This window comes from Haematobia irritans, chromosome 2 (genome assembly GCF_050003625.1).
Source record: "Haematobia irritans isolate KBUSLIRL chromosome 2, ASM5000362v1, whole genome shotgun sequence".
NCBI classification, from domain to species: domain Eukaryota; kingdom Metazoa; phylum Arthropoda; class Insecta; order Diptera; family Muscidae; genus Haematobia; species Haematobia irritans.
The window spans coordinates 121,385,448-121,412,650 of NC_134398.1; the positions used below are offsets into that span (position 1 = coordinate 121,385,448).

Genomic DNA, 27,203 nt, shown 5'->3' on the forward strand with positions numbered 1-27,203 from the left:
TAAAATTAATTGGATCAAAAGTTGTGTATAACAAATTTTGAATAAGCAGGGGTAGTAAAATGATGGGAGGTCAACTTTTGATTAAGCAGGAGTAGTGAAATTGTAATTTCCTTACCCACACTAAAAAAAGTTTACTTGGATCCAAAGATTTTGACCTTCTTTTAAGGATTTTTGTATTGATTCCGAGCCAAAGATGCGGCTTCTTTAAAATGAAGACATTTTTTAGGGGCCTCCCTGGCTTTAAATCTAGGATCGATAAAATTAAAATTGGATAAAATTTGGCATTTATCGAATTTTTATTCTCTGTTTGCGATATATTAATAAAGGTATTCATGTACAAACAAATTCCAGTTCCAAAATCCAAATTATGCCAAGTACTTCAAAGTAAAAACTGTTTTATTAATGCTAAAAAAAAACTTTAAACCAAAGATGCAAATCCTTAAAATAAGTCTTAGCCTATATTTGAAATATTTTTATCTTGAATTTAAAAATTCAATATGTCAGTTGAGTTAAAGACGATTTCTTTAAATTGAAAATGATTTTCTTTATTTTAAGGAACATTTGTCTTACTTCAAAGATCTACAACTACAACAGAGGGACGAAAAATTTCAAGATTTGTGTCCTAAATTTAATGAAAAAAATTTTTGAAGCAAGAATTATAAAATTTCTTTTAATTAAAATGTCATTATTTTAAAGAATTTTGTAAGTTGCATTATCTTCCATATTAGGTCAATATTTTTTTCAGTGCAATAAACACAGGATGAGCGTTTTTCAAATGCAACAACTTTTCAGTTTGAGGGTAAATATAATTTTCAATATAAATTCAACTTGACTTGAAAAAGCTCATCTTCAATATCTCTTCAAATTGTATATGAATTGCTTCCAATTTGCCAAAATGTTGACGAAATCTTTAAAAAGGTGTTGAAGATAATAAGAGAATACTTTGACAAAACACTAACCCAAAATTCAACGAAAAAACCATGCGGTTTTCAATACTTGTTTGTGCAACGAAGTTCGTGGTCAATTGGAAGAAATAGAAACATTGGAAAAGTTTAGACAAATAACTAAATTTACTCCCAATAATACTTTATAATAATAGGTAAGTGAAAATAAAAAATGAAATAAAACTTTAACCCTTTCGACCCTAAAGTTGCCTGTGGGCAACTTTTTGTGTTTTGAGACTCACTGTCAGCGTTGTTTTTGTTCATAACACTGTAGCGGTATCGAAAGCTACAAGTGTTTTCTTCAAGATTAACGAAAAATCAGTTAATTTGGTTGTCAATTAGCAAACATTTTTTCATTAATATGTACGTGCCTCAAGAAAAAAATATTTGCGAATTTGGAAAACGATTTTTATAAATGACATTTTTTTCAAAAATTATAACAAAAGTATTGAAAGTTTTTATTAAATCTGTTGTAGTACATATCAAATAAAATATTTGTGGAAGTCAAATCTTAGAATTGCAAAAAAACAACAAGTGAGAAATTTTTAAAATTGAAAAGTTGCCCACAGGCAACTTTGGGCAATTGTGGTAGTAAAATTACATATTTTTGGACATGGGACCTAGAGAAAAAAGGTTTGAAAAACAATGATATTAAACAAATTTTGAGATTCGATTTGGATGTCCCAGTGACGAGGAATATGGCAAAGATGTGGAAGACATATCTGCAGTGCTGAGGAGGAATTTGAAAGGAATCGTAAAAAGGGAAGAAGCCAAAGATATCTGCCTTCTTGGAAACATACTGGTGGATTAGCACGAATATTGTCGCTTTACTATACTTTGGTTTTTTAGACCGCCAGTTAAACTGGCATGGGGTCAGAACAAAAAGAAAACAAAACATTTTCGTAAATCTCGCATGATTCACGCCAAGCCGTGAATGAAATTTAAACTAAATCTAGTGAATGTGCGTGAACGGGACTAAACAAAAATGTGTCGTGCATGGGCAAAAATCAAATTGTGTTTGTGATTTACGTGAGTAAAATTTCTCCGAAATCACGCTCACGATTAAAATTCACGTTCACGATCCAATTCACCCTCACGATAAAATTGGCGTTCACGATAAAATTCACATCCACGTTAAGACAGAGACAGAAAAAAAATCGTCCGTCCGTTTGATTGTGAATCATATTTGAATTTTGCTAATGATTCCGTCGTGAGTTATGAATATAACTTACTGATCAGTAACTGCAGCGAGTCATGAGGTTTGTCGTGAATCACGCAAATTCTCGTGTTCTGAAAACTAAACTAAACTAAAAGTATGGATTCTACGTTCTTGAAAACTGGAATTGCTTCAAATAGTTTATAATAATTGGTAAATCAATATGAAAAATTAAATCAACACCTTAGAGAAGTCACTAAACTTAAATCTCTTTGCAGAAAATTAAAATCTTTGGATGCTACATTCTTGGAGACATTAAGAAGCTGACCGATGAAAAATGAGTGGCTTATCGACAAGAAAAAGTTTCCAGAAACATTTCAAACCAATTAAAATTGTTAAAAACTTCATATTTTTCCATATCAAAAACTTTTGGATAAATATGAGCATCAAATCGTCTGTTTAGTTTACATCCTATTATCAGTTTAAAATTGATACTTTGGGATTCCTTCTGCTGGAAATCTATTCTAACACGCGGTCCAGCACGTTCCTAATTTCAAATTGACCGTATATTAATTAATTTTAATGCAGTTTTATGACAAAAAACTACTTTGTAATAACAAACGTTCTTTTTTATAAATGTTTTCATTCTGTTAATTTTTTTGGCACACAATTTGAAATTGTTTGACATCTATACAGCTGACATTTTTTTTCTTTTCAGAAGAGACCTATTCGTCCTCTTGTATTTCCTACTCTGTGTAAAACATTTCACCGTTCACACCGAATTGAGATGTTTTAGTTTGACAGTTGCCATGGAAACTCGAAATTCGAATTTACTCAACATTCAAATATATTCAATCTTTGTTCAAAGGTAAAGGGAAAATATTTTTTAAGCTATTTTCACATCCCTATATTCTTCAAAGCCTTTGTTTATTCGTTTTTTATGAAATTTATTTCAATAAATTGATATTTTGAATAGAGTGTGTTTAGTCAGAGCATATTCAAAATTAAGGGGGTTCACATTCTAAATTTGACGTGTTTTTGAAGAAAACTTGAGTTTTGAACATGCTCGTTCTAAGTAATTAGAAGAACGCTTTAGCAATATAGTCCAATAATTGAAATGTGTAGATTGTCCAATAACTGATGACGATGTGTGAATCCGAAGCAGCTGTCTTCCTCCTCATTTCGGACAACATTTTCTATAACACCATAAAACAATTTTCCATAAAAAAAATGAGTAATGTTAGATTAATAAATAAGCCATTATATCTTTACATGTTTAAGGGTATGCTATATGTACTTCGTACAGCACAGTACTGGAAAATGCTTGCCCGATTCTAAAGATTTTGTTTTCCCACTAATGATTTTGTATTGATTCCGATCCAAAGAAGCAAATAATTGCACTAGGGATGTATTTAAGAAGCAATTCCCTTTAAAATTTGCGTTCTTTATATTAGGACACAAATCTTGATTTATAAGTTTTTCTGTCTTTTTTCTTTATGTCATATCGAAGTCCTCCCTAGACATATTAAGCCCACATTGAAATTCAAATTCGATTTCACGTACAAATTATGCATTTGTTAAGGCCAAAAGCGTCTTTAAATAAAGCCTTTAAAAATTTCCTATTTCTGAATACGTTTTAGCTTTATAGTGAAGTTACAAAGAATCATCGACTATAAAGGCGACTTCAATAATACGAGGGCAGTTCGGAAACTTCTTAGCACAAAAAGCGCGGTATAAACAGAAAAAAGTTAAGTGTTTTGGAAACTTCCATCTCTGTTATGAACACATGTTAAATTTTGTTTCGATCTGGCAACTCCTTCATATAGAGACACATAGACAAATTAGAAGAAGACGCATTCTTGTCATTGCAAAACTGAAGCACCAGAGGACTCTGCCAACAAATTATCATGAAGTTTGCGTCGACGTGTCTCTCAAATGTAATGCCGTTTGCGTCTGAAAATATCATAACATTTGTGTTTTTCATAAATTTTTGAATTAAAACCCATAAAAGCAATACCAAAACGATTATAGAAAATTAAAATAAAACGTATGTGTGTTAAAGCGAATATTTATTATGGTTTTAAGTGAATATTGCTGTTTTAATTTATTCCTGGGCAGAGCTGCCTTTGAAAAAATTGACAAATAAAACAATTTTTTTCTCATAGCCCTCTACACCTTGACATTTGTTTTCTCTTTATAAGAGCACAAGGCTTAATCTTGTTATTATCAATTATCGTTGGAAACAGGTGTTAAAAAAAGACGCATCCGCAATTTTTTTTCAATGGACGCATAAGAATGAGCATTTTTCAAGCTTGTTTGGATCATTTTAAGCGAACTAAAATGGATTTTAAGCGTCGTTTCATAACTGTTGATGAGGCATGGATCCACCACTATACTCCAGAGACAAAAGAACAATCCAAACAATGGACTGAAGCTGGAGGAAGTGCCCTAAAGAAGGCAAAAACAATTCAATCGGCTGGTAAGGTTATGGCAACGGTTTTTTGGGACTTCAAAGGTATTTTATTGATTATGCAAAAGGGTAAAACAATAAATTCAGAGTACTATTGCAAACTTTTGGTTGCAATAGCATTTCAATCTGCCTACAAGAGCATTTCAATCTGGTCTATAAATAGATATGCTTGACGTATGCATTACTTGTGTGCACACGAAAACATATTTTTTGTGTTCAATCACGAAATTAATTGATCCAATTAACTTTTAATTGAAATGTCTTCAATCACAGAAATGATAGTATCAATTAAATAATTAATTGAGAGTCAAACAAAAAATTAATTGATTCAATTAAAAAAGTAATTGATACTATTAATTTTTCTGATTGATTTTTGTTTCAATTAATTGAATCGATTAAATTTTTAATTCAACAAACTCAATTAAGTCTTTAATTGGAAAAATTTTCGTATTTTTTTTGTGTGTGTGTGTAGGAAGTAGGGTTTTAAAGCTCAAAAATGTCTACAAAAAAATGCAAATAGTGTTCTGAAGATCAGAAATCCAAAAACGAAAGATATACTCACTTTTAGTATCACTAGTTACCGCTAGTTGTTGCTGATTTGTGATATTTTTCAATATTTTGTCAGCGCTCTCGATAAACTTTTGTAAATTGGATGTTGGTATCAGGACGTCTGAGTCAGGGATTTTATTGAGATTGTTGTTATTACTCTGAGACGGTTGTTGTTGGTTTTGTTGTTGATGTGGATTATTTGAGTGGGATTGTTGTTTGAGGTCTTCAGATGATTTTTGTTGTTTAACTTCGCCGGTACCGGATGCTACACCGGTACCGACAGATGAAACAGAATTATTTATATTCACTGAAAATAGAAAAGAACAAAATTGTTACAAAAGAAAATTCATATACAATATAAAATAACTTTAATTTTAAAAGAAAAACGACCTATACATCTGTACCTCTTCCTGTGGCTTATCCAATACCCAAAAAAGTGAACCCACCATGAAAGAAAATGTAACTTTATTTTAGAAATTTTTAATAAATTTTTAACAGCATGTTGCAAATAAGTAAATACGTTTTTTTCAAAACTGAAGAAAATTCATTAAAAATAATAAACTTTTTTCTGTTGTTTAATAAAATGTCATATGTTGAAGGAAAACAATTGGATTTAAAAATTGTTAAAAAGTCTTTAGCGTTGTACGATGTTCAAGTAAAATTTACTCATTTGAGAGACTTATGAACTAAATTTAAGCAAACTTTTTCAATTTTAGGAAAATATGAAGTATTTTATTTTTTAGTAAAATTGTACACTATATTTATATACAACTTTATTTTTTTATTTTTAGTTCTTGTCATTAAAGTTAGCAAAAATTATTCAAATAAGGAACATTTGCTCACATTGGGCAAAATTTAACAAAAATCAACTAATCTTCATGAACTAAAATAAAGTTCAGTTGCCATTAACGCTCGCTTTTTGAGTGTAAGGTAATGATTTCAAAACCGTTATTTAGCATCAGTCGACGGGTTCCGCTCGGTTTTTATTTTTTTTTTCGATTTATTTTATTCGTTTGAAGTTTTACACACAATGAGGTATTCTATTTTTTTATTGCAATATGCGATTTGATAAAGTCACAAATGTAACACTAACTAGACAAAATACGCCATAAACATTTTTTCTACGCTCGCCGCTCACATTTCGACCATGACAGTTTTCTTGCCATTCGCAGATGGAAAATCGGTTCGGTACTGAAAAAAAATTCCCCTGCTCCATAGATTTTGACTTCTCACAAATGCGTTTCCTAGCGTAAGAAGTGAAGAATTATACGAAGAATATATTTAAAACCCAATTCACATTCAAATTTAATTTTAGTGGACATTATACTAGGACACAAATCTTAGTTAATACGTTTTTCCCTTTGATTTCATCATGTAATATCAAAGTTCTTCATAAATATGTTAACCATAAATTAAAATCAAATTAATCTACTAACTCACCGCCGCACAGTGCTTCGAAAACGACAAAAAAATGATGTGCTGATGATGTCATAAAACCCTTCCGGGCCCAAAGTTGCCTATAGGCAACTTCAAATGTTTAAGAACTGACGATCAGTGTTGTTTTTGGTTTTGTTCGTGTAACAGTGTCGATATCGAAAGCTACAAGTGTTATTTTTAAGTAGAATAAAAAACATCTCATTTGGTTGTCAATTAACTAACTTTTTTCATTAGTACTCGCGTGTCTCAGGACAAATATATTAGCCAATTTGCAAAGATGTTTCTACAATAACAAAAAGGGTTTACTTTGATCCAAAGATTTGGATCCTTCCCTTAAGGATTTTGGTATTGATTCCGAGCCAAAGATGTGACTTCTTTAAAATAAAGACGTTTTTAGCGATCTATCTGGCTTTAATTCTAGGATCAATAAAATTGAAATAAGAATACAGATCTCATTTATAGAATTTTCATTCTCTGTTTGCGATATATTCATGTATTGTGTATGCATAAGTAACCATTAGAGCGAAAAAATCAAAAAGAACAAGGAAAGTCTAAAGTCGGGCGAGGTCGACAATTTCTTTCCTCTCAAACGAAATTTTAGACAAACAAAGTTCGTTTCTCATTTGCTTTTCGCTGTAAGGAAGTGTATTTGGAAAAAAAGAATATACTTTTTGTGATAAACGTTTATTCTTTTCCAGGATGTAAAAACAATTTCATAAAGACAAACTAAAAAAAAAAACATTGTTTTCTTGCTAATTGCATTTTCCCTCACATCTTTCTCACATCCACGAGGTTTTTTAGTTCTTAACACCTTTTCCTGTAATACCAACAATGTAGAAGAAATTATACGATTTTATAAATTTTAAACATTTTTTACCTTTCGCTTGGACGGAGAATCGAACCGCGGACCATGCACTTTGTCAGCCAACATACTAACCACTGAGCTATGTACCTGTTATGGTCATCAATAGATAAATATCCATATAAGTTATATTTATATAGCATAGCTTGCGGCGCCCACGAACCGAATAAACAAAGTTTATTTAACAGAAACAAACATTTAGTTTGGCACCGTGGAGCAGTGGTTGCTACGTCCGACTTGCATGCCAAGGGTCGTGGGTTCGATCCCTGCTTCGACCAAAGTTTTTTTTGTTTTTTATTCCAGATATGTTCGGAAGATTCCGAAAAAAATGTTCAACATTACATTGTAGTATATTAAATTTTGAACTGTAAAATGTGTCTTATTAAAGACCTAAAACCAGAAAAGAACAGTGTTTGATATAAACGAAATGGACTATGTTGTTGTTTCAAAAATAACTTTTTTTATTGAAAAAATAAAAATTTTGTAACAAACGATTTTGTTTTGGTGATAAAAGTTTAAAATTTTCGAAGCAATTCAAAAAATTCGTAACAAAAGAAAAACGTTTTCGGTACACGTTTTCCAAACGTTTTTTTTTCTTTGCGTGTACCCTGCACCACTTTGTAGATCCACATTTTCGATACCATATCAAATCCGTCAAAAGTGTTGGGTGCTATATATTGTTCTCATATACATACATTTAAATCTGACTCGATATGGACAAAATTTGTTAGACTTCTACCAAATCTATAGACTTAAAATTTAACGGCTAATGGCAAACATTTAAATCTGAAGCAATCTTTTGGCAACTTCGAAAACGTGTACTTATGATTTATCGGTCGATAGATATGTATTACGAGGGCGGTTCGGAAACTTCTTAGCCTATCAATGAACGAGAATAGTTAGTTTTTCAAAAATATTTTTATTTTTCAATATAATCTCCTGAAACTTCAATACACTTAGTCCAACGCTTTTCTAGCAGTTCTATCCTTTGATCCCTGCTTCGACCAAAGTTTTTTTTGTTTTTTATTCCAGATATGTTCGGAAGATTCCGAAAAAATGTTCAACATTACATTGTAGTATATTAAATTTTGAACTGTAAAATGTGTCTTATTAAAGACCTAAAACCAGAAAAGAACAGTGTTTGATATAAACGAAATGGACTATGTTGTTGTTTCAAAAATAACTTTTTTTATTGAAAAAATAAAAATTTTGTAACAAACGATTTTGTTTTGGTGATAAAAGTTTAAAATTTTCGAAGCAATTCAAAAAATTCGTAACAAAAGAAAAACGTTTTCGGTACACGTTTTCCAAACGTTTTTTTTCTTTGCGTGTACCCTGCACCACTTTGTAGATCCACATTTTCGATACCATATCAAATCCGTCAAAAGTGTTGGGTGCTATATATTGTTCTCATATACATACATTTAAATCTGACTCGATATGGACAAAATTTGTTAGACTTCTACCAAATCTATAGACTTAAAATTTAACGGCTAATGGCAAACATTTAAATCTGAAGCAATCTTTTGGCAACTTCGAAAACGTGTACTTATGATTTATCGGTCGATAGATATGTATTACGAGGGCGGTTCGGAAACTTCTTAGCCTATCAATGAACGAGAATAGTAAGTTTTTCAAAAATATTTTTATTTTTCAATATAATCTCCTGAAACTTCAATACACTTAGTCCAACGCTTTTCTAGCAGTTCTATCCTTTGATTAAAATAGTTTTCCTCAAGGTCTTCAAAATAGTGGTTTACAACTGTAATTGCATCTTCATTTGAGGTAAAACGTTTGCCAGCAAGGAATTTTTTAGATTTGGGAACAAGTAAAAGTCACTGAGTGCTAAATCAGGAGAATAAGGTGGGTGGTCAAGCAACTCGAACTTTAATTCGTTGATTTTAGCCATTGTTAAAACACTCTTGTGCGCTGGTGCGTTGTCTTGATGAAAAATTATTTTTTTGTGTTGTAAGCCAGGACGTTTTTCTCGAATTTGTACATTAATTGATCCAAAAGGTTGCAATAGTACTCTGGAATTTATTGTTTTACCCTTTTGCAGATAGTCAATCAATAAAATACCTTTGAAGTCCCAAACACCGTTGCCATAACCTTACCAGCCGATTGAATTGTTTTTGCCTTCTTTGGGGCACTTCCTCCAGCTTCAGTGTGTTCATAACAGAGATGGAAGTTTCCAAAACACTTAACTTTTTTCTGTTTATACCGAGCTTTTTGTGCTAGGCTAAGAAGTTTCCGAACTGCCCTCGTAGAAGTATAGGAAAATTTAATTTAAAAGTCATTTTTACAAGTTTTCGAGTTTACAAAGAAAATGTTGGTATTTTGGCAATTTCTGCCGAAATCAGAAAACATATATATGGGAGCTATATGTAAATCTGAACCGATTTTAACGAAATTTGGCATGCATAGTTACAATGTTAATTCTACTACACCCTCAAAAAAAAATCGCTTCTGCAACATATACCCCAAACACATTTTGCTTCAAGCATATATATTTTCAGGATTGGTTCAAACAAAATATTGTTTGTATTGTTCAAACATATTATGTTTCGACTTAGCATACACTGGTAGAAAAAATTTTAATGAAATTTTCTATGGTGTATATATATTTATAATGCGCCATTTGGTTACTTCCATTATTTTACTTGCAGCATACTCTGTAGGTCTCTCTTGCTAAACATATATATGTTTATAGGCTATTTCTAAATTAATATATGTTTGCATCCAAGCATTTTATATTTACAAGCATTTTATGTCTTAAACATAATATATTGTAACATATTAACATATTTGTGAACACTATTCATAATATAAATGAATTATTTGTTTGTGTGTATAAATTTTGCCACTGTCAAAAAAAATCCAAAAAGTCCACACTTAATCGATACCCGATTTTAATATCTCCATCACGTATAATACAAATATAGTGGGGTAACAAATTGTTATGGTTCAAGTCCACCTATTTTAAATCCAAAGATTTATAATAAAAATTTAGACTTACCCAAATTGTTGTCAACAGATTGCACATACTGTTCCTCTTGCAAAAGATCATTGTTATTATTGTTAAAATGCTCCAAAGCTGTATCATCACCGACAAGGTCATCGGTCATGGCACCACCTCCAACTGCTGTCTCATCACCACCACCGTCTATTGCATTCTCATCAATGGTAGGCTCACGGTGATGTGATAACTTCTTAATTAAAATCGCATCACTGCCATGGCTAATACCACCTCCGCCACCCGGTGGTAAATTCGAGTAATGCGTTAGCATTACCGCCCGGCTATTCTTCACATTCGATGATGCTTTATTATGCAAAACATCCGATGATGACAAAGAATTTAAGGCACTCGGCTCCATTGCACCTTCAATGTTGCTATTGCCGCTGCGATTATTTGTCATTGAGAAGGCCACCAGTGAGGCAACCGCTGGATTGCGCATGGGTGGCGGCGATAAGGTTTGTGTGGATGAATATGATGCATAGATGAATATGGTTAGAACAACGATGGTCACCACTATTAAAAATCTCAACAAACGTGTATTGTGCATACTGCTGGCCATGGCAAGAGTATCGGCGTTACTAACTGCTGATGCTGCTGCGGCTAATGTGCTTTAGCTGTAGTTAGTTCGGAAGATGATGCTGATGACGACAACAATGATGATGTTGATGGGCTATGATGGACGACGCGACAACAAAAGAGATTTGTTTGTTTAATAAGATGATGCGAAAAAGGAGATGATAACGCCAAAACAACTGCCAAGCCACCACCATCGATTCTGCATGAGGACGGAGGCAAGTGGAGGGTAAGAATGATAGCGTTAACGTTTCCGTTGTTTTCGAGTATATGCCTCTATGGTTTTGGAATATTATATCGTTTCTTTTGCGGTAGTGATTCTGTGGGACACTGGCAAAATATGGGCTGCTTAAGTTTTTTGCAATTTTTGTTTTCTTCAATTGTTCGTTACATCTCACAGACACACTCGCACACTGGGGTAAGGTGATTATTTCTTTTCTGTTTTTGTGAGATAACCAGATGTTCGATAAAAAGAGCCAGTAGGTGAGAAGAGAGGCCACAAAGGAGGAAAGCTTCACTTAAATTTAAATTCTCTATAGCAATTCAATGACTAGTTATTCTGGCTCTTCTTCAAAGTTTTCTCGTTTATCTTTTCAGATGTCGAAGTGGCAAAGACTATGGACTCGGTTGAAAGTCTTTCAGAGGAATGAATTGGTCTTCGAGATGAGTGTTATCGTTGGCGTTTGGTTGATTGTTAATAAACTTTGTACATTATTTGCTTTTGGAGTGGTCAATTGTTTTTTTGTTTCTTATTTATCTTCTACTCTTTACTCTCATTAATATCCAAGCGTTATTACTGCTGTATGCGGCCTTTGGTTGGATGGCTGGTTCGTAATTATTATTGCTGTGGTGGATCTAGTTGATTAAGCTGCGCATGCTCAGTCTCATAGGTTTTAAGTTTGATTTTTTTGTTTCTTTTCAAAGATTGTAGTCGTTTGACTCGCTGTCTATAGCTTCCTTAGCTCTCAGCAAAATCTTTTTTTTTTTCGATACTTCTGGATGGATCGAGCTGACCGGTTTCATTTACATATTTGTTGGGAATCTAAAAGAAATGATGAATACGTATTTACAGAAAAAGTTTAATAAGTGACGTTATTTTTTAATTTTCTAAATAAAAAAATGATTCACACTAATCAAGGCATTTTCAAGGTATCAGCTGATTACAAATTTTTCATTGCCGGTTGCTAGTTCCATTGTCAGTTTTTGTTTATATGAAGAATAGGTGTCATTAATGACACTGGCGTAGTAGCTAGGGGTTTTTTGGGATTGTCATCTAACCCAACCAAACACAATGCGTTCTATTTCTTGAAACTACGATTTAAGAATTATGTGTTCTTTTCATCTACTCCAGTTTGTTTTTTTTGAGGCATATTAATAAAGCGCAAACATCGTAGTTCTTAACTCCTATGAGGAAGTAGCTAGCTACGCCAATGGGAACTCACACAAATAAAGATTAGAAAATAAAATTATTTTATGCCAAACATTTTGAAATATTGAATTTAATGATGACAGAAAAGTGTCGAAAAAATTGTGGTCCTGATTGATGATAATAATTAGTTCAATTATTCATGTGAATCGTAACTAGGGTGCCAAAACCCGACACCGGTTAATCGGATCCAATTACACAAACCCAAACCGGATAGTAAATAATTGAGATTTTCGGTTAATCGGTTTTCTGTATTTCAATGAACATTCTATATACTTTGTCATATGTTTCTTCCAAAGTCTAACTTTTTATACCCTCCACCATAGGATGGGGGTATATTAACTTTGTCATTCCGTTTGTAACACATCGAAATATTGCTCTAAGACCCCATAAAGTACATATATTCTGGGTCGTGGTGAAATTCTGAGTTAGATTGGGCTTGCGGAGCCTCTAAGGGAAGCAAATTTCATCCGATCCGGCTGACATTTGGTACATGGTGTTAGTATATGGTCTCTAATAACCATGCAAAAATTGGTCCACATCGGTCCATAATTATATATAGCACCCATATAAACTGATCCCCCGATTTGGCTTGTGGAGCCTCTAAGAGAAGTAAATTTCATCCGATCCGGCTGAAATTTGGTACATGGTGTTAGTATATGGTCTCTAATAACCATGCAAAAATTGGTCCACATCGGTCCATAATTATATATAGCCCCCATATAAACCGATCTATCTATTTGGCTTGCGGAGCCTCTAAGAGAAGCAAATTTCATCCGATCCGGCTGAAATTTGGTACATGGTGTATGTATATAGTCTCTAACAACTATGTAAAAATTGGTCCACATCGGTCCATAATTATATATAACCAGTTGAAATTTGGTACGTGGTGTTAATATGTGGCCGCAAACACCCATACAAAAATTGGTCGAAATCGGTCCATAATTATATACAGCCCCCATATAAACCGATCACCAGATTTGACCTCCGGAGCCCCTTGGAAGAGCATTCATCCGATTCGGTTGAAATTTGGTACGTGATGTTAGTATATGCTATCCAACAACCATGCAGGAATTGGTTCATATCAGTCCCTATATAAACCGATCCCGAGATTTGGTTTTGGAGCCTCTTGGAGAAGCAAAATTCATCCGAACTGGTTGAAATTTGGTACGTGGTGTTAGTATATGATATTTAACATCCATGTCAAAAGTGGTCCATATCTGTCCATAATCATATATTGCCCCCATATAAACCGATCCCGAGATTTGGTTTTGGAGCCTCTTGGAGGAGCAAATTTCATCCGAGTCAGTTGAAATTTGGTACATTGTGCAAGTATATGGCTGTTAACAACCATGCCTAACTAGGTCCATATCGCTCTATAGTTATATATAGCCCTCAGATAAATCGATCCCCAATCACACACAAAAAGGTCCATATCAAGTTCATAATTGTATATAGTCCCCATATAAGCGACCCCCATATTTCAATTCTGGCTCTCTACGTACCGTGCAAAAGTCCATATCGATTCGTAATTATTTGTAGACTTACCTATATATACATATTTTGTCTAATATATACCTACCACGTATGGACTAACTCAAAATTTAGAAAACGATGTTAACAAGTTTTAAGATACCTTGCCATCGGTAAGTATTACCACAACGCAAGTAATTCGATTGTAGATGACAGTCTTTCGTAGAAGTTTCTTCGTCATCCATGGTGGAGGATATATAAGATTCGGCCTGGCCGAACTTACGGCCGTATATACTTGTTGATCTTTAACAAACTTTTTAATTTTTTACTATACCACTCTCTAACTATGATTTCGCATTCTTCGACAAAACTGAGATAAGTAATTTTCTTCGAAACAAAATTTTCCTCAAAAGAAATTCCGCTTTGTTGTAAAGTTCTTTCTTTAAGAGCAAATAACCCCGAATTTGTTAAAAGCGTTGTGACGACTGGCACAAATCTTTTTTATTAGCTTCTAATTAAAATTTTTGTTTTCAAAAGTTTCTTTAAAATTTCGCTCCTCAGATAAGAAAAATTTTCTTTGAGTATATATAATGCACTGGAGACGTATAGTCCGACATCTACCATCAGTAAATTAGTATTTTCAGCGTCACGCTTCATAGAAATTAAATAAAACTATTCAATTTGTATACCACGTTGTCTTAGTCTGTTTTAAAATGTTCATTTTATGACAATTCGGCAAAAACATTGGAAGTACATACTTCTAAAGGCATAACCAAGGCTGATTGAATAATGTAGTTTCAGTTTTACAAAAACAAAAATGTCAGTCGCACTTGTTGAACAATTTGCTCAACAAGTGAGAAATTTAAAATAGAGAAAATCTGGAAATGTATCGATGTATGCTTCGAAATATGAGGAAATGTGTTACGGTTCGTAGTAATTCGGAACCATCAATTATCAGGATAATTTATTTCGATACTTTTCTGTCACAAATTTAAAGCAAATTGAAAATTTCAAAATTTTAGTATAAAATAATTTTATTTTGAATTTTTATTTTTATTTGTCACAATTGCCAATTAAACATTGGCGTAGCTAGCAACAACATCGTACTGGGTAAAAGTTACAATGTGTGCTCATTGTGAAGATACCTCAAAAAGAGAAAAAAATAAATTCTTCAACCAGAATATTTAATTCAATGGTATATAATCATAGTTTGAAGAAATACTGCATGGTATTTGGTAGGGGGAGATTACAAACCCATAAAACCCCTTTAGCTACGCCTATGGCATTAAGCCAAAACCGACAATCAAAGTTCTGCTCAAATGAAAAAATTGTAATCACCTGATAGCTTGAAACTACCTTCCTAAATATATCTTGGGCATAACTTTAAAAGCACCTCCAAAAATATCCTCCCAGAGATGTTCTTTATTTTAACTACTGAGGAAATTCTTTTAATTTAATCTATTATTATTCGCTTTTTTCCTATTTTTCAAGGGTAATTTTAACTTTTTTTTTCAAATATGTTAAATACAGAGTAAGGGTTAATAAAATGGTACAGATTATTTAAATTTTATTGAAAAAAATGCTAAATCAATTCTAGAAAAATTGCGAATTTTTGAAATTTTGAGGTCAAATTGGAATTTTCGGATAAACCGATTATTTGGACACCCATATTTCTTCATATTTGGAAGTAACAATTGTTTCCCAGTTTACGTCGTACCCGCACAATTAACATTATTTTAAATTCCTAAAATGAAGTCGATAAAAATTAATGGTTATCGAGGATTTGAAATAACGAATGCTTCTGCCTTATCGCGGAATTTATCTTAATATCCGCTAGCATATTGCTTCTCTGAGTTTCCGCTCCTTGATAAAAATATGCCTTCCTTCTAATTCCGAACACCACACTGATACGCCTTCGTGGATTTCTTCCAAATCCTAATTCATATTTTTTCCATTGTTTTCATTTTCTGCTATATTGGTTTTTATTGAGTTTATTGTTTTGACGAGCTATTGCCATTCTACTCTCAAGGGAATACCAAAAGGTGGCTTGTCGTCTCCCCGTTGAGGTGCTTACTATCTATACATTGGTCCTTCGAACCAGATTCCAGCGCACTGTCTGATAGCCTTACTTTCCCGGCAGAGCAATTTAGAGGTGCGTTTTGTATTTTCTTTCATTATTGCATTCAATAATAAAATTTATCAGCAGTGATTATAATCAAGACTAGAGTGTTTTATTTTGTCGAAGAAGCACTGATATTTTTCTTCGATATGTATTCCGAATTAGTGAAATTTTTAGGTAAGAGGAAAAGATTTTGGTCAAAGTGAATACTTTCAGAGGTCATAAGAAATTTTCGAAGAGAAACGGAACGGAATTTTATACCGTCGGTAATAATTTAGAAACGTGAGAATCGTGTTGTTGCTGATATAATCTAGGTTTCATTCTTTGATTAGTGAATGGAGACGGATTATTTGACAACAAGTTTTGATTACACAAAAAATTCAGAATAATTGGACTACACGTCATACTTGGATTACGAATTGCATCAGAAACCATATTTGTATAGAAGCTGACATTGTTGTTTTTGTAATACTGAAAATATACAATAATATGCCTTTATATCAATGTATTTGCCACTCAATGTTAATGGAATTTAATTCCAAGGAATATTAAATAAAGGTAGTTTATTTTAACAAAATCAAGTGGAAAATTTAAATAAACGGTGTTTGGGTGAAACAGGTTACAGATGGAGTCAGCGGGGATAAGCTGGAATCACTGATACCTGCACAAAATGGACAGAGAAGACATGGATCTCTCATGAGTCGAAAACAAACCACCATATGGTTTTTATATAAATTCGGTGGAGTTGTCGCTCACAGAATAGTCGGTCGAAGACGGAGTTAGAAGAAGACACAGATAAATAACACACAGGAATTAAATAGTGGACTGTATTGATGGATTTTATTTCTGTGAAATAATTCTTACCAATAGGTATAGACGCTTGCAGTAAAGACTACGTAAGAAACAAATGTGAAGGAAGTAATGTTCTTCAAAATGACCTAGTGCTCATGTGGATAAAAATTTGTTTTATTAAGTATCTGATTACTTATTTATCGATATTACACCGTAGGCAGAATGAAAGTTGGAGATTTATTTACTACGCTGGGAATTCATAAAATAAGGTTTTCGTTTTAACGTAAACAAACGGAAACCTAATCAATTGATAAATGTTTATTATATAATAGCAAGAGAATAAATTTATACATATAACAAGTAAGGAAAGTCTAAAGTCGGGCGGGGCCGACTATATTATACCCTGCACCACATTGTAGATCTAAATTTTCGATACCATATCACATCCGTCAAATGTGTTGGGGGCTATATATAAAGGTTTGTCCCAAATACATACATTTAAATATCACTTGATAGACTTCTACAAAATCTATAGACTCAAAATTTAAGTCGGCTAATGCATTAGGGTGGAACACAATGTTAGTAAAAAAATATGGGAAACATTTAAATCTGAAGCAATTTTAAGGAAACTTAGCAAAAGTTTATTTATGGTTTATCGCTCGATATATATGTATTAGAAGTTTAGGAAAATTAGAGTCATTTTTACAACTTTTCGACTAAGCAGTGGCGATTTTACAAGGAAAATGTTGGTATTTTGACCATTTTTGTCGAAATCAGAAAAACATATATATGGGAGCTATATCTAAATCTGAGCCGATTTCAACCAAATTTGGCACGCATAGCTACAATGCCAATTCTACTCCCTCTGCAAAATTTCAACTAAATCGTAGTTAAAAATTGGCCTCTGTGGTCATATGAGTGTTAATCGGGCGAAAGCTATATATGGGAGATATATCTAAATCTGAACCAATTTCAACCAAATTTGGCACGCATAGCTACAATGCTAATTCTACTCCCTGTGCAAAATTTCAAATAAATCGGAGCAAAAATGTGGCCTCTGTGGTCATATGAGTGTAAATCGGGCGAAAGCTATATATTGGAGCTATATCTAAATCTGAACCGATTTCAACCAAATTTGGCACGCATAGCTACAATGCTAATTCTACTCCCTGTGCAAAAGTTCAATTAAATCGGAGTAAAAGATTGGCCACTGTGGTCATATGAGTGTTAATCGGGCGAACGATATATATGGGAGCTATATCTAAATCTGAACCGATTTCAATAAAATTTGGCACACTTGACTACACTACTAATTGTACTCCTAGTGCAAAATTTCAACCAGATTGGGGTAAAACTCTGGCTTCTGGAACCGTATTAGTCCATATCGGGCGAATGATATATATGGGAGCTATATCTAAATCTGAACCGATTTCAATAAAATTTGGCACACTTGACTATAGTACTAATTGTTCTTCTTGTTCAAAATTTTAAGCAAATTAGTGTAAAACTCTGGCTTCTGGGATCATATAAGTCCATATCGGGCGAAATATATATGGGAGTTATATCTAAATCTGAACCGATTTCTTCCAAAATCAATAGGGTTCTATTCTCAGCCAAAACACATACTTCTGCCAAATTTGAAGTCAATTGGACTAGGACTGCGACTTTGATTACAAAAATGTGTTCATGGACAGACGGACGTGGCTATATCGACTCAGGAGCCCACCCTGACCATTTTTGCCAAAGACACCATGTGTCTATCTCATCTCCTTCTGGGTGTTGCAAACATATGCACTAACTTATAATACCCTGTTCTACAGTGTGGCGCAGGGTATAATAATTATACTAATTTATTTATATTTAACATAATAAAGGATGATACGGTCAAAATTTGGTCAATATAAACTTGACGTATTTCTTTCAATTTTGCATTTAAAAAACCTGAACACCCCTCATGTTGAAGGTGTGTGTGTGTAGAATGTTGCTCCTACTATTTTGATTTTGGAATTCACTCTTTAGTTGTCAAAATGTCGTCCAAGCAAGAAGAGCAGCGTATCAAAATTTTGCTCGCGCATCGCGAAAATCCGAGCTACTCGCACGCAAAGCTGGCAAAATCGCTAAAAGTTTCCAAATCAACCGTTACAAATGTAATTAAAGTGTTTGGGGAACGTTTGTCGACAGCCAGGAAGTCTGGATCGGGGGGAAAACCGGAAGCCGCTGAGACGACAAAGAGAGTTGCATCTTGCCATTACGGTAAAAAGGCCATGGAGTGGTACGCCGCCAACAACGTGCAGGTGGTTCCCAAGGACAAGAACCCTCCCAACACGCCAGAGCTCCGCCCAATTGAGAAATACTGGGCTATTGTCAAGCGGAACCTAAAGAAGACAAAAAAAAGTGCTAAGGACGAGCAGCAGTTCAAGGCAAACTGGCTTTCTGCGGCGAAGAAGGTGGACAAGGTGGCTGTACAAAATCTGATGGCAGGTGTCAAGCGTGAGGCCAGGCAATTCGGATTTGGAAAAGCGAAAGCCTAACAGAATATTTTTCCTGAATTTTATACTAATTGAACTTGAAAAAGAAATTTAATTTGATTTTTTAAATAAACGATTTCACCGATTTACACGCGTTTTCCCTTGACCAAATTTTGACCGTATCACCCTTTATGAAACTTCAAAATGTGTCTTATTGAACACAGAAAAGAACAGTGCTTGATATAAACGAAACGAACTGTGATATTTGAACAAAAATTACTTTTTATTCCAAAAATAAAAATTGTGTAAATTTAGTGATAAAAGTTTGAAACTTTCGAAGAAATTAAAAAAAACCCTAACAGAATAAAGACGTTTTCCATATACGTTTTTTGTCCTGATTGTTCAATACACAAACGTTTTATTCAAATTACTTTGGATTGGATTGTCCAATTAAGGAGACTGAAGAGGGTGTAGTAACCCCTCACAATTTTTTTCATTTTCTATAACTCTACAAAACTAAAACAATAATGATTGGCTATTAAATAAAAAATAATTCATTACATGTACTAATGTACGTTTTTGTATTCTTTCGTACAACACTCAGACATAAAAGTCAAACAAAAACACTAAAAAAAACCCCAAAACATAACATATTATTTCTTAAAATCCAAAATGCGCGTCTTTACATTATAGAAAGTTTGTCTTGCATCAAAGCATCGACCATTAACATTTAGTATCATAGGTGAGTTTACTAAAATTTAAACAAACAAAAATTAAAACGATTAGATCAACACTTTTAAGTGTAACAAGTATATACGGCCGTAAGTTCGGCCAGGCCGAAGCTTATGTACCCTCCATCATGGATTGCGTAGAAACTTCTTCTAAACACTGCCATCCACAATCGAATTACTTAAGTTGCGGTAACGCTTGCCGATGGCAAGGCATCTTAAAACCTCCTAACACCATCTTCTAAATTGTATAACAAAATTTTCTATAGAAAGAAAATTTTGACAAAAATTTCTACAGAAATAAAATTTTAACAAAATTTTCTATAGAAATAAACTTTTGACAAAATTTTCTATAGAAATAAAATCTTGGTAGATTATTTTTGGCTCGAGTGGCAACCATGATTATGAACCGAATAAAATTTGAACAAAATTTTCTATAGAAATAAAATTTTGACATAATTTTCTATAGAAATAAAATTTTGACAATGATGAAAATTTTATTATGAACCGAATAATATTTTAACAAAATTTTCTCTAGAAATAAAATTTTGAAAAAATTTTCTATAGAAAAAAATTTTGGTAGATTATTTTTGGCTCTAGTGGCAACCATGATTATGGACCGATATGGACCAATTTTTGTGTGATTGGACCAATTTTGGTATGGTTGTTAGCGACCATATACTAACACCACGTTCCTAATTTGAACCGGATCGGATGAATTTTGCTCCTTTAAGAGGCTCCGGAGGTCAAATCTGGAGAACGCTTTATATGGGGGCTATATATAATTATGGACCGATATGGACCAATTCTGGCACGGTTGTTAAAGATCATATACTAACACCATGTTCCAAATTACAACCGGATTGGATGAAATTTGCTTCTCTTGGAGACTTCGCAAGCCAAATCTGGGGATCGTTTTATATGGGGGCTATATATAATTATGAACCGATGTGGACCAATTTTTGCATGGTTGTTAGAGACCATGAAATTTGCTTCTCTTTGAGGCTCCGCAACCCAAATCTGGAGATCGGTTTATATGGGGGCTATATATAATTATGGACCGATGTGGACCAATTTTTGCATGGTTGGTAGAGACCATATACTAACAGCATGTACCAAATTTAAGCCGGATCGGATGAAATTTGCTTCTCTTTTAGGCTCCACAAGACAAATCTGGGGATCGGTTTATATGGGGGCTATATATAATTATGGACCGATGGGAACCAATTTTTGCATGGGTGTTAGAGATCATATACCAACATCATGTACCAAATTTCAGCCGGATCGGATGAAATTTGCTTCTCTTTTAGGCTCCGCAAGCCAAATCTGGGGATCGGTTTATATGGGGGCTATATATAATTATGGACCGATGTGGACCAATTTTTGCATGGTTGGTAGAGACCATATACTAACAGCATGACCCAAATTCCAGCCGGATCGGATGAAATTTGCTTCTCTTAGAGCAATCGCAAGCCAGATTTGGGGGTCCGTTTATATGGGGGCTATACGTAAAAGTGGACCGATATGGACCAATTTTCGCATGGTTGTTAGAGACCATATACCAACACCATGTACCAAATTTCAGCCTGATCGGATGAAATTTGCTTCTTTTAGAGCAATCGCAAGCCAAATTTGGGGGTCCGTTAATATGGGGGCTATACGTAAAAGTGGACCGATATGGACCAATTTTTGCATGGTTGTTAGAGACCATATACCAACACCATATACCAAATTTCAGCCGGATCGGATGAAATATGCTTCTGTTAGAGGCTCTACAAGCCAAATCTGAGGGTCCCTTTATATGGGGGCTATACGTAAAAGTGGACCGATATGGCCCATTTTCAATACCATCCGACCTACATCGATAACAACTACTTGTGCCAAGTTTCAAGTCGATAGCTTGTTTCGTTCGGAAGTTAGCGTGATTTCAACAGACGGACGGACGGACGGACATGCTTAGATCGACTCAGAATTTCACCACGACCCAGAATATATATACTTTATGGGGTCTTAGAGCAATATTTCGATGTGTTACAAACGGAATGACAAAGTTAATATACCCCCATCCTATGATGGAGGGTATAAAAAGTAACTAGATATATTTACTAAAATATAGTACATACAACTTTTAACAATGCCAAAATCTTCATATGTAGGACAAAATCTATTCAATTAAAAATACAATTTCTTTTTTTTTTGTGAGGAATTCGTAGAATTAATTGATTTTGCTTGGTAACTCTCGAATTTATAATCTATTCTCATATTCACAAATGCATATTCATATTCACAAATTCATATATCAAAAATTCTCTGGAATTTTGAAACTGAATCAAAAAATTTAACTTCATTTTGTTATCTCAATGTTGACGAAACATGAAAATATTTTATTATCTTAATGGGTACAAATAAAAATGCGGTAATTAAATTTCCAGGAGATATGTATTCGTTGGAATTAAATTCTTGGGAATCGGTAAAGGGTAAATATACTATTAAACATTGTTTGTCTTTTTTGTTGTTACAATCACCATTAATCATGAAAAAATTCTTGAAAGTCAATTATTTTATTAATACATAATTTTACCAAGTGCCTTAATGCACAAAGTGTCACAAGATCGTAGACCACTACCATGAAATTAGTTTGATAGCTACCTGCACTTGATTTCTATTTGTCAATGCACTTGAGTACGATAAAAAGGATCGATTCCTGTGATTTATATTGCATTTGGTGTAATAATGTTATAACTTCAAGAGTTTTGTAATCCCCACTTAAGAGGGTATATTTGAGTCTATAAACAGCTATTCACAGAAAATTTCAATTTCAACTGATGGTATGTGCAGCAGCAACTACACGATGCCTCTTTTATAAAGAAATAATTTTGGAAGCTGCTTTGGAGTCTAGACACGCAAACATTCCGGTCGACGACCCCGGGCGTACCAACAATTAATAATAACAGAAAGCTCGTCAACACATTGGATGTCCATTTCTCCAAATCTAATCTGATGGACAAAAATTATGCGCGAAATGCACGGAAATGAGGCAAAATATCAGATGATTTTATTTATGTAATTCGCAACTCGTTTTTTTTAACTACACAGACCAATAGTCACTTTAGTGAATGTACGGACGAAAAAAAGTGTTTTCATATGTTTCCGCCTAAAATATATCCCCCATGTTGCGATCATCGAAATCCCAAATCGCAAGATTTTTATTTGTTTAAAATTTCGAACTCTTGCACAGGACGTTTCAACACATTTTACTTATTTTTATTGAAAAAAAAAATACCTGTAATTAAACTTTATTAATATTTTCGGAATTTTCCACAGTCCAATGAAATTTGCCTTTTTTAAGTATGTCTCAAACATTTTATGAACTAAACGTGGTTGGTATAAAGTTCAATGACCGCATACATAAGTTCAATATTAACTAAAGCAAAATATAATTTTCGTACGATTCCCAAATATATTAAGAATGAACTATACACCCTCAAAAAAAAAAAATCGCTTCTGTAACATATACTCCCAAACATATTTTGCTTCAAGCATATACATTTTTGGGTATTGCCCAAACATTTATATGTTTGATTTCTTCCAATATATAATATGTTTGAAAGCATATTGGTCTAAACAATATAATATGTTTGGGTAGTTTAAGTTCCAAACATTTTGTATTTTTCCATCCAAATTCAATAATGTTGTCTTCCAAAAAACTATATGTTATTATGTGAACATACAATATGTTTGGAGGCATTTTGGACCCAAAAATATTATATGCTGAGAAGAATTTTCTCCCAAAGAATATTGTGCTTAACATTTTTTTTTCTGCCTAATTGTATATTGCCTCACATTTTTTTCACTTCCATGAGTTTTTTTAGTTCTTAGCACATTTTTCTGTAATACAAAGAAATTATTAAATTTTATAATTTTTTTCAATTTTACCTTTTGCCGGACGGGGATTCGAACAGCGGGCCACACAGTTTGTAAGCCAGCACAGTAACCACTGGGCTACGTGGCTGTTATGGTCATCAAGAGATAATTATCGTTATAAGTTATATTTATTAGCATAGCTTACGGCGCCCACGAGCCGATGCAAACATAACATTGTTTAACAACATAACATTGTTAAACATACATTTGTTGGCAGCGTGGAGAAGTGGTTGGTCGTCCGCCTTGCGTGACAAGGGTCCTGGGTTCGATCCCTGTTTCGACCAACACCATTTTTTTAAATATATTTGTTAACATATATTCCAGATTCGTTCGGAAGTTCCCGAAAAGGTGTTCAGCATTACATACTATTATATTAAATTTTTACTACGAAATTGTAAAGTGTGTTTTATAAAAGACTTAAAGTCAGAAAAGAAAAATGCTTGATATAAACGAAATGGACTGAGTTCAAATCAAATATTATTTTTTTATTGCAAAAATAAAAATTGTGTAACAAATAAAGGTTTTTGTATACAAGTTTAAAATTTTCGAAGAAATTCAAAAACTCTTACAAAAGAAGAACGTGAATTCGAGTATATAAAAATATTTTTCCATCGAATCCTAAGGTTAACGATAACCATTCAAAAGCACATTATATTTAAATTCTAAACAGTAATTTTACAACAGCACATAAATTTATTTTGGTGTGAACAATTGTTTTCTAGCATGTAACACCATTAATTTAGAAATACAAATAAATATGAATTTTTATTAACGAATAATTTTGTACTTAATTTAATTCTTAAGGCCGGTATAAATTGGAATTATCGCGTTAAAATGGTCATGTTTACCTTTTTACTTTTCTTTAATAATTTATTTTAAAGAAAATAACTTATTCAATTGTTGCTTTTAATTGCAATTTACCGGAAAAAGTTGTAATGTTATTCTAGTTTTGCCGCTAAAATGAAAAATAATTTTAGCGGCAAAACTCGAACTCAATGCCCGCTTGTATTTTCGAAAAAATCCGTCAACTCCTCTTGGACTACTCATTAATAAAGAGGAACTAATCTTTGTTTTTATAGATCTTACTGTTTAATTTTTGACTGTTTCGCCCTGTTTTCATTTTACTTTCACAACTCTAAAAAGAGTGCACTGAAAAAATATTGTCGTGAGGCCAAAGAGTTCATGTCCTTAAAATAAGAATACAACTTTTGCTTAGCTTAGAAGACGCATTTCTCTAATATAAAGTTTTTTCCATGTTCAAAGGTCGATACTTTCAATGAAGTCGTGTTGTCGTTATAATTAAGTGATTTGACTTAAAAATGGGTATCATAACATGAAAGAACAAATTTTTGGACTAAGGTCAACTTGACTTTAATAATTCAGAAAAATTCTTTAAAATTAATGAAACTGTCTTTCAATTTTTTGCATTTTTGCATCTTGACTAAAGTATTATTTTTCAATACTTTATTTTAAAGACATTTTTTACTTGAAACATAGCATAATTTCTACTGGAAGTCTTGTTTTTAACGGACATTTTATAGCATATGAAAAAAAGCTGAAAAAGCGAAAAATTGAAATGTGCTTCGTAGAGTCAAGTACACAAAACCCCATTTAAAAGAGAATTGTGTCTTAAAAGCATCCTTACTTGTATTCTCCGCTTCTTTGGTTCGGAATCAATACCAAAATTGTTAAAGTGGAGACACAATCTTTGGAACCGGACATGCTTTTTGTTCAGTGTATAGTGCCCTTTCGTTAGTTTTTATGAATATCCCTTTAATTACCTTTGTTTGAATATTTTGGACTAAGGTCAACTTGACTTTAATAATTCAGAAAAATTCTTTAAAATTAATGAAACTGTCTTTCAATTTTTTGCATTTTTGCATCTTGACTAAAGTATTGTTTTTCAATACTTTATTTTAAAGACATTTTTTACTTGAAACATAGCATAATTTCTACTGGAAGTCTTGTTTTTAACGGACATTTTATAGCATATGAAAAAAAGCTGAAAAAGCGAAAAATTGAAATGTGCTTCGTAGAGTCAAGTACACAAAACCCCATTTAAAAGAGAATTGTGTCTTAAAAGCATCCTTACTTGTATTCTCCGCTTCTTTGGTTCGGAATCAATACCAAAATTGTTAAAGTGGAGACACAATCTTTGGAACCGGACATGCTTTTTGTTCAGTGTATAGTGCCCTTTCGTTAGTTTTTATGAATATCCCTTTAATTACCTTTGTTTGAATATTTTGACTTACTCGTCCTACGTTCCAATTTGTTTTGGCGAAACAAAAAAATTGTGCTCGTAATGCGAAAATGATAAACAAAACTCATGCTCTTTTTTTCAAATATATTTTATCTTGGTTCCGAATGAATTTTCTCTCCGAATACTCATTTTACTTAAGCATATACAATTTTTGGCGAAGTCTTATGTCACAACATATATATGTTTACTCATAATATATAAATTTATACTTGTTTATATTCACACGTAGTATTTTTCCTATATTTAATGAAATTTTCTTTGTGTATATATATTTGTAATGCGCCAATTGGTTACTTTCATTATTTTACTTCCAGCATACACTTTGTCTCTCTTTGTAAACACATATATGTTTATGGGCTATTTCTAAATTAATATATGTTTGAATCCAAGCATATTATATTTACAAATATTTTATATCCCAAACATAATATGTTCTAACATATTAACATATATGTCCCAAACATATTATGCTAGTTTATGAACATTATATGTTTGCACTCAAAAATATTGAGTTTAAAAATTTGAGTTCCAAACATATAATGTTTATACCCAAACATATGAAAAACAGTCTTTTTTGTCCGTGTAGTATGGTTAAAATGACCATGATTTGGCGCCAATGATTTCTTTCTTTACATTTAGTTAATTTTTTCTTCTATGAGAGGGTGTAATTTCGTGAGTTGTAGTTGAAAAGTACACCAGGGCATTACATTTTCCTGGATTTAACAACTGCTTTGTTGAAATCTCAAAATGTGGAGTATAATTTAGTTTATGCGACGTAGTTCATTCTTGCTCTAAAACAGTTTACTGTTTTTTCTGTGTATAAGTGAGAATTTTGATACGCGTAGCTTTTGTGGTTTGGATAAAACAACCCAAACAAAGCAATTTGCGAACGCGATTATTGGAACTTGAGGTACTCAATATCTTAATATATTATTTTCAAGTGCAATCACACTCAAAAAACAAATTTTATTTGGATCTAAAAATTTTGACCTTGCCTTAAGGATTT

The 27,203-nt window shown here is 32.9% G+C and overlaps 1 protein-coding gene across 2 annotated transcripts in view; it reads right to left on the reverse strand.

Moving 5' to 3' along the window:
- LOC142226142 (uncharacterized) overlaps positions 1 to 27,203 on the reverse strand; it is a 96,895-nt gene that overhangs the window by 10,668 nt on the left and 59,024 nt on the right. For both annotated transcript variants that reach the window (XM_075296035.1, XM_075296036.1), the window contains 2 exons: positions 10,435 to 12,049; positions 5,133 to 5,426 (listed from right to left, as the gene is read on the reverse strand). In XM_075296035.1, the coding sequence (XP_075152150.1) occupies positions 5,133 to 5,426; positions 10,435 to 10,993 (853 nt within the window). In that variant the 5' untranslated portion in view covers positions 10,994 to 12,049. The remainder of the gene's footprint in view (positions 1 to 5,132; positions 5,427 to 10,434; positions 12,050 to 27,203) is intronic.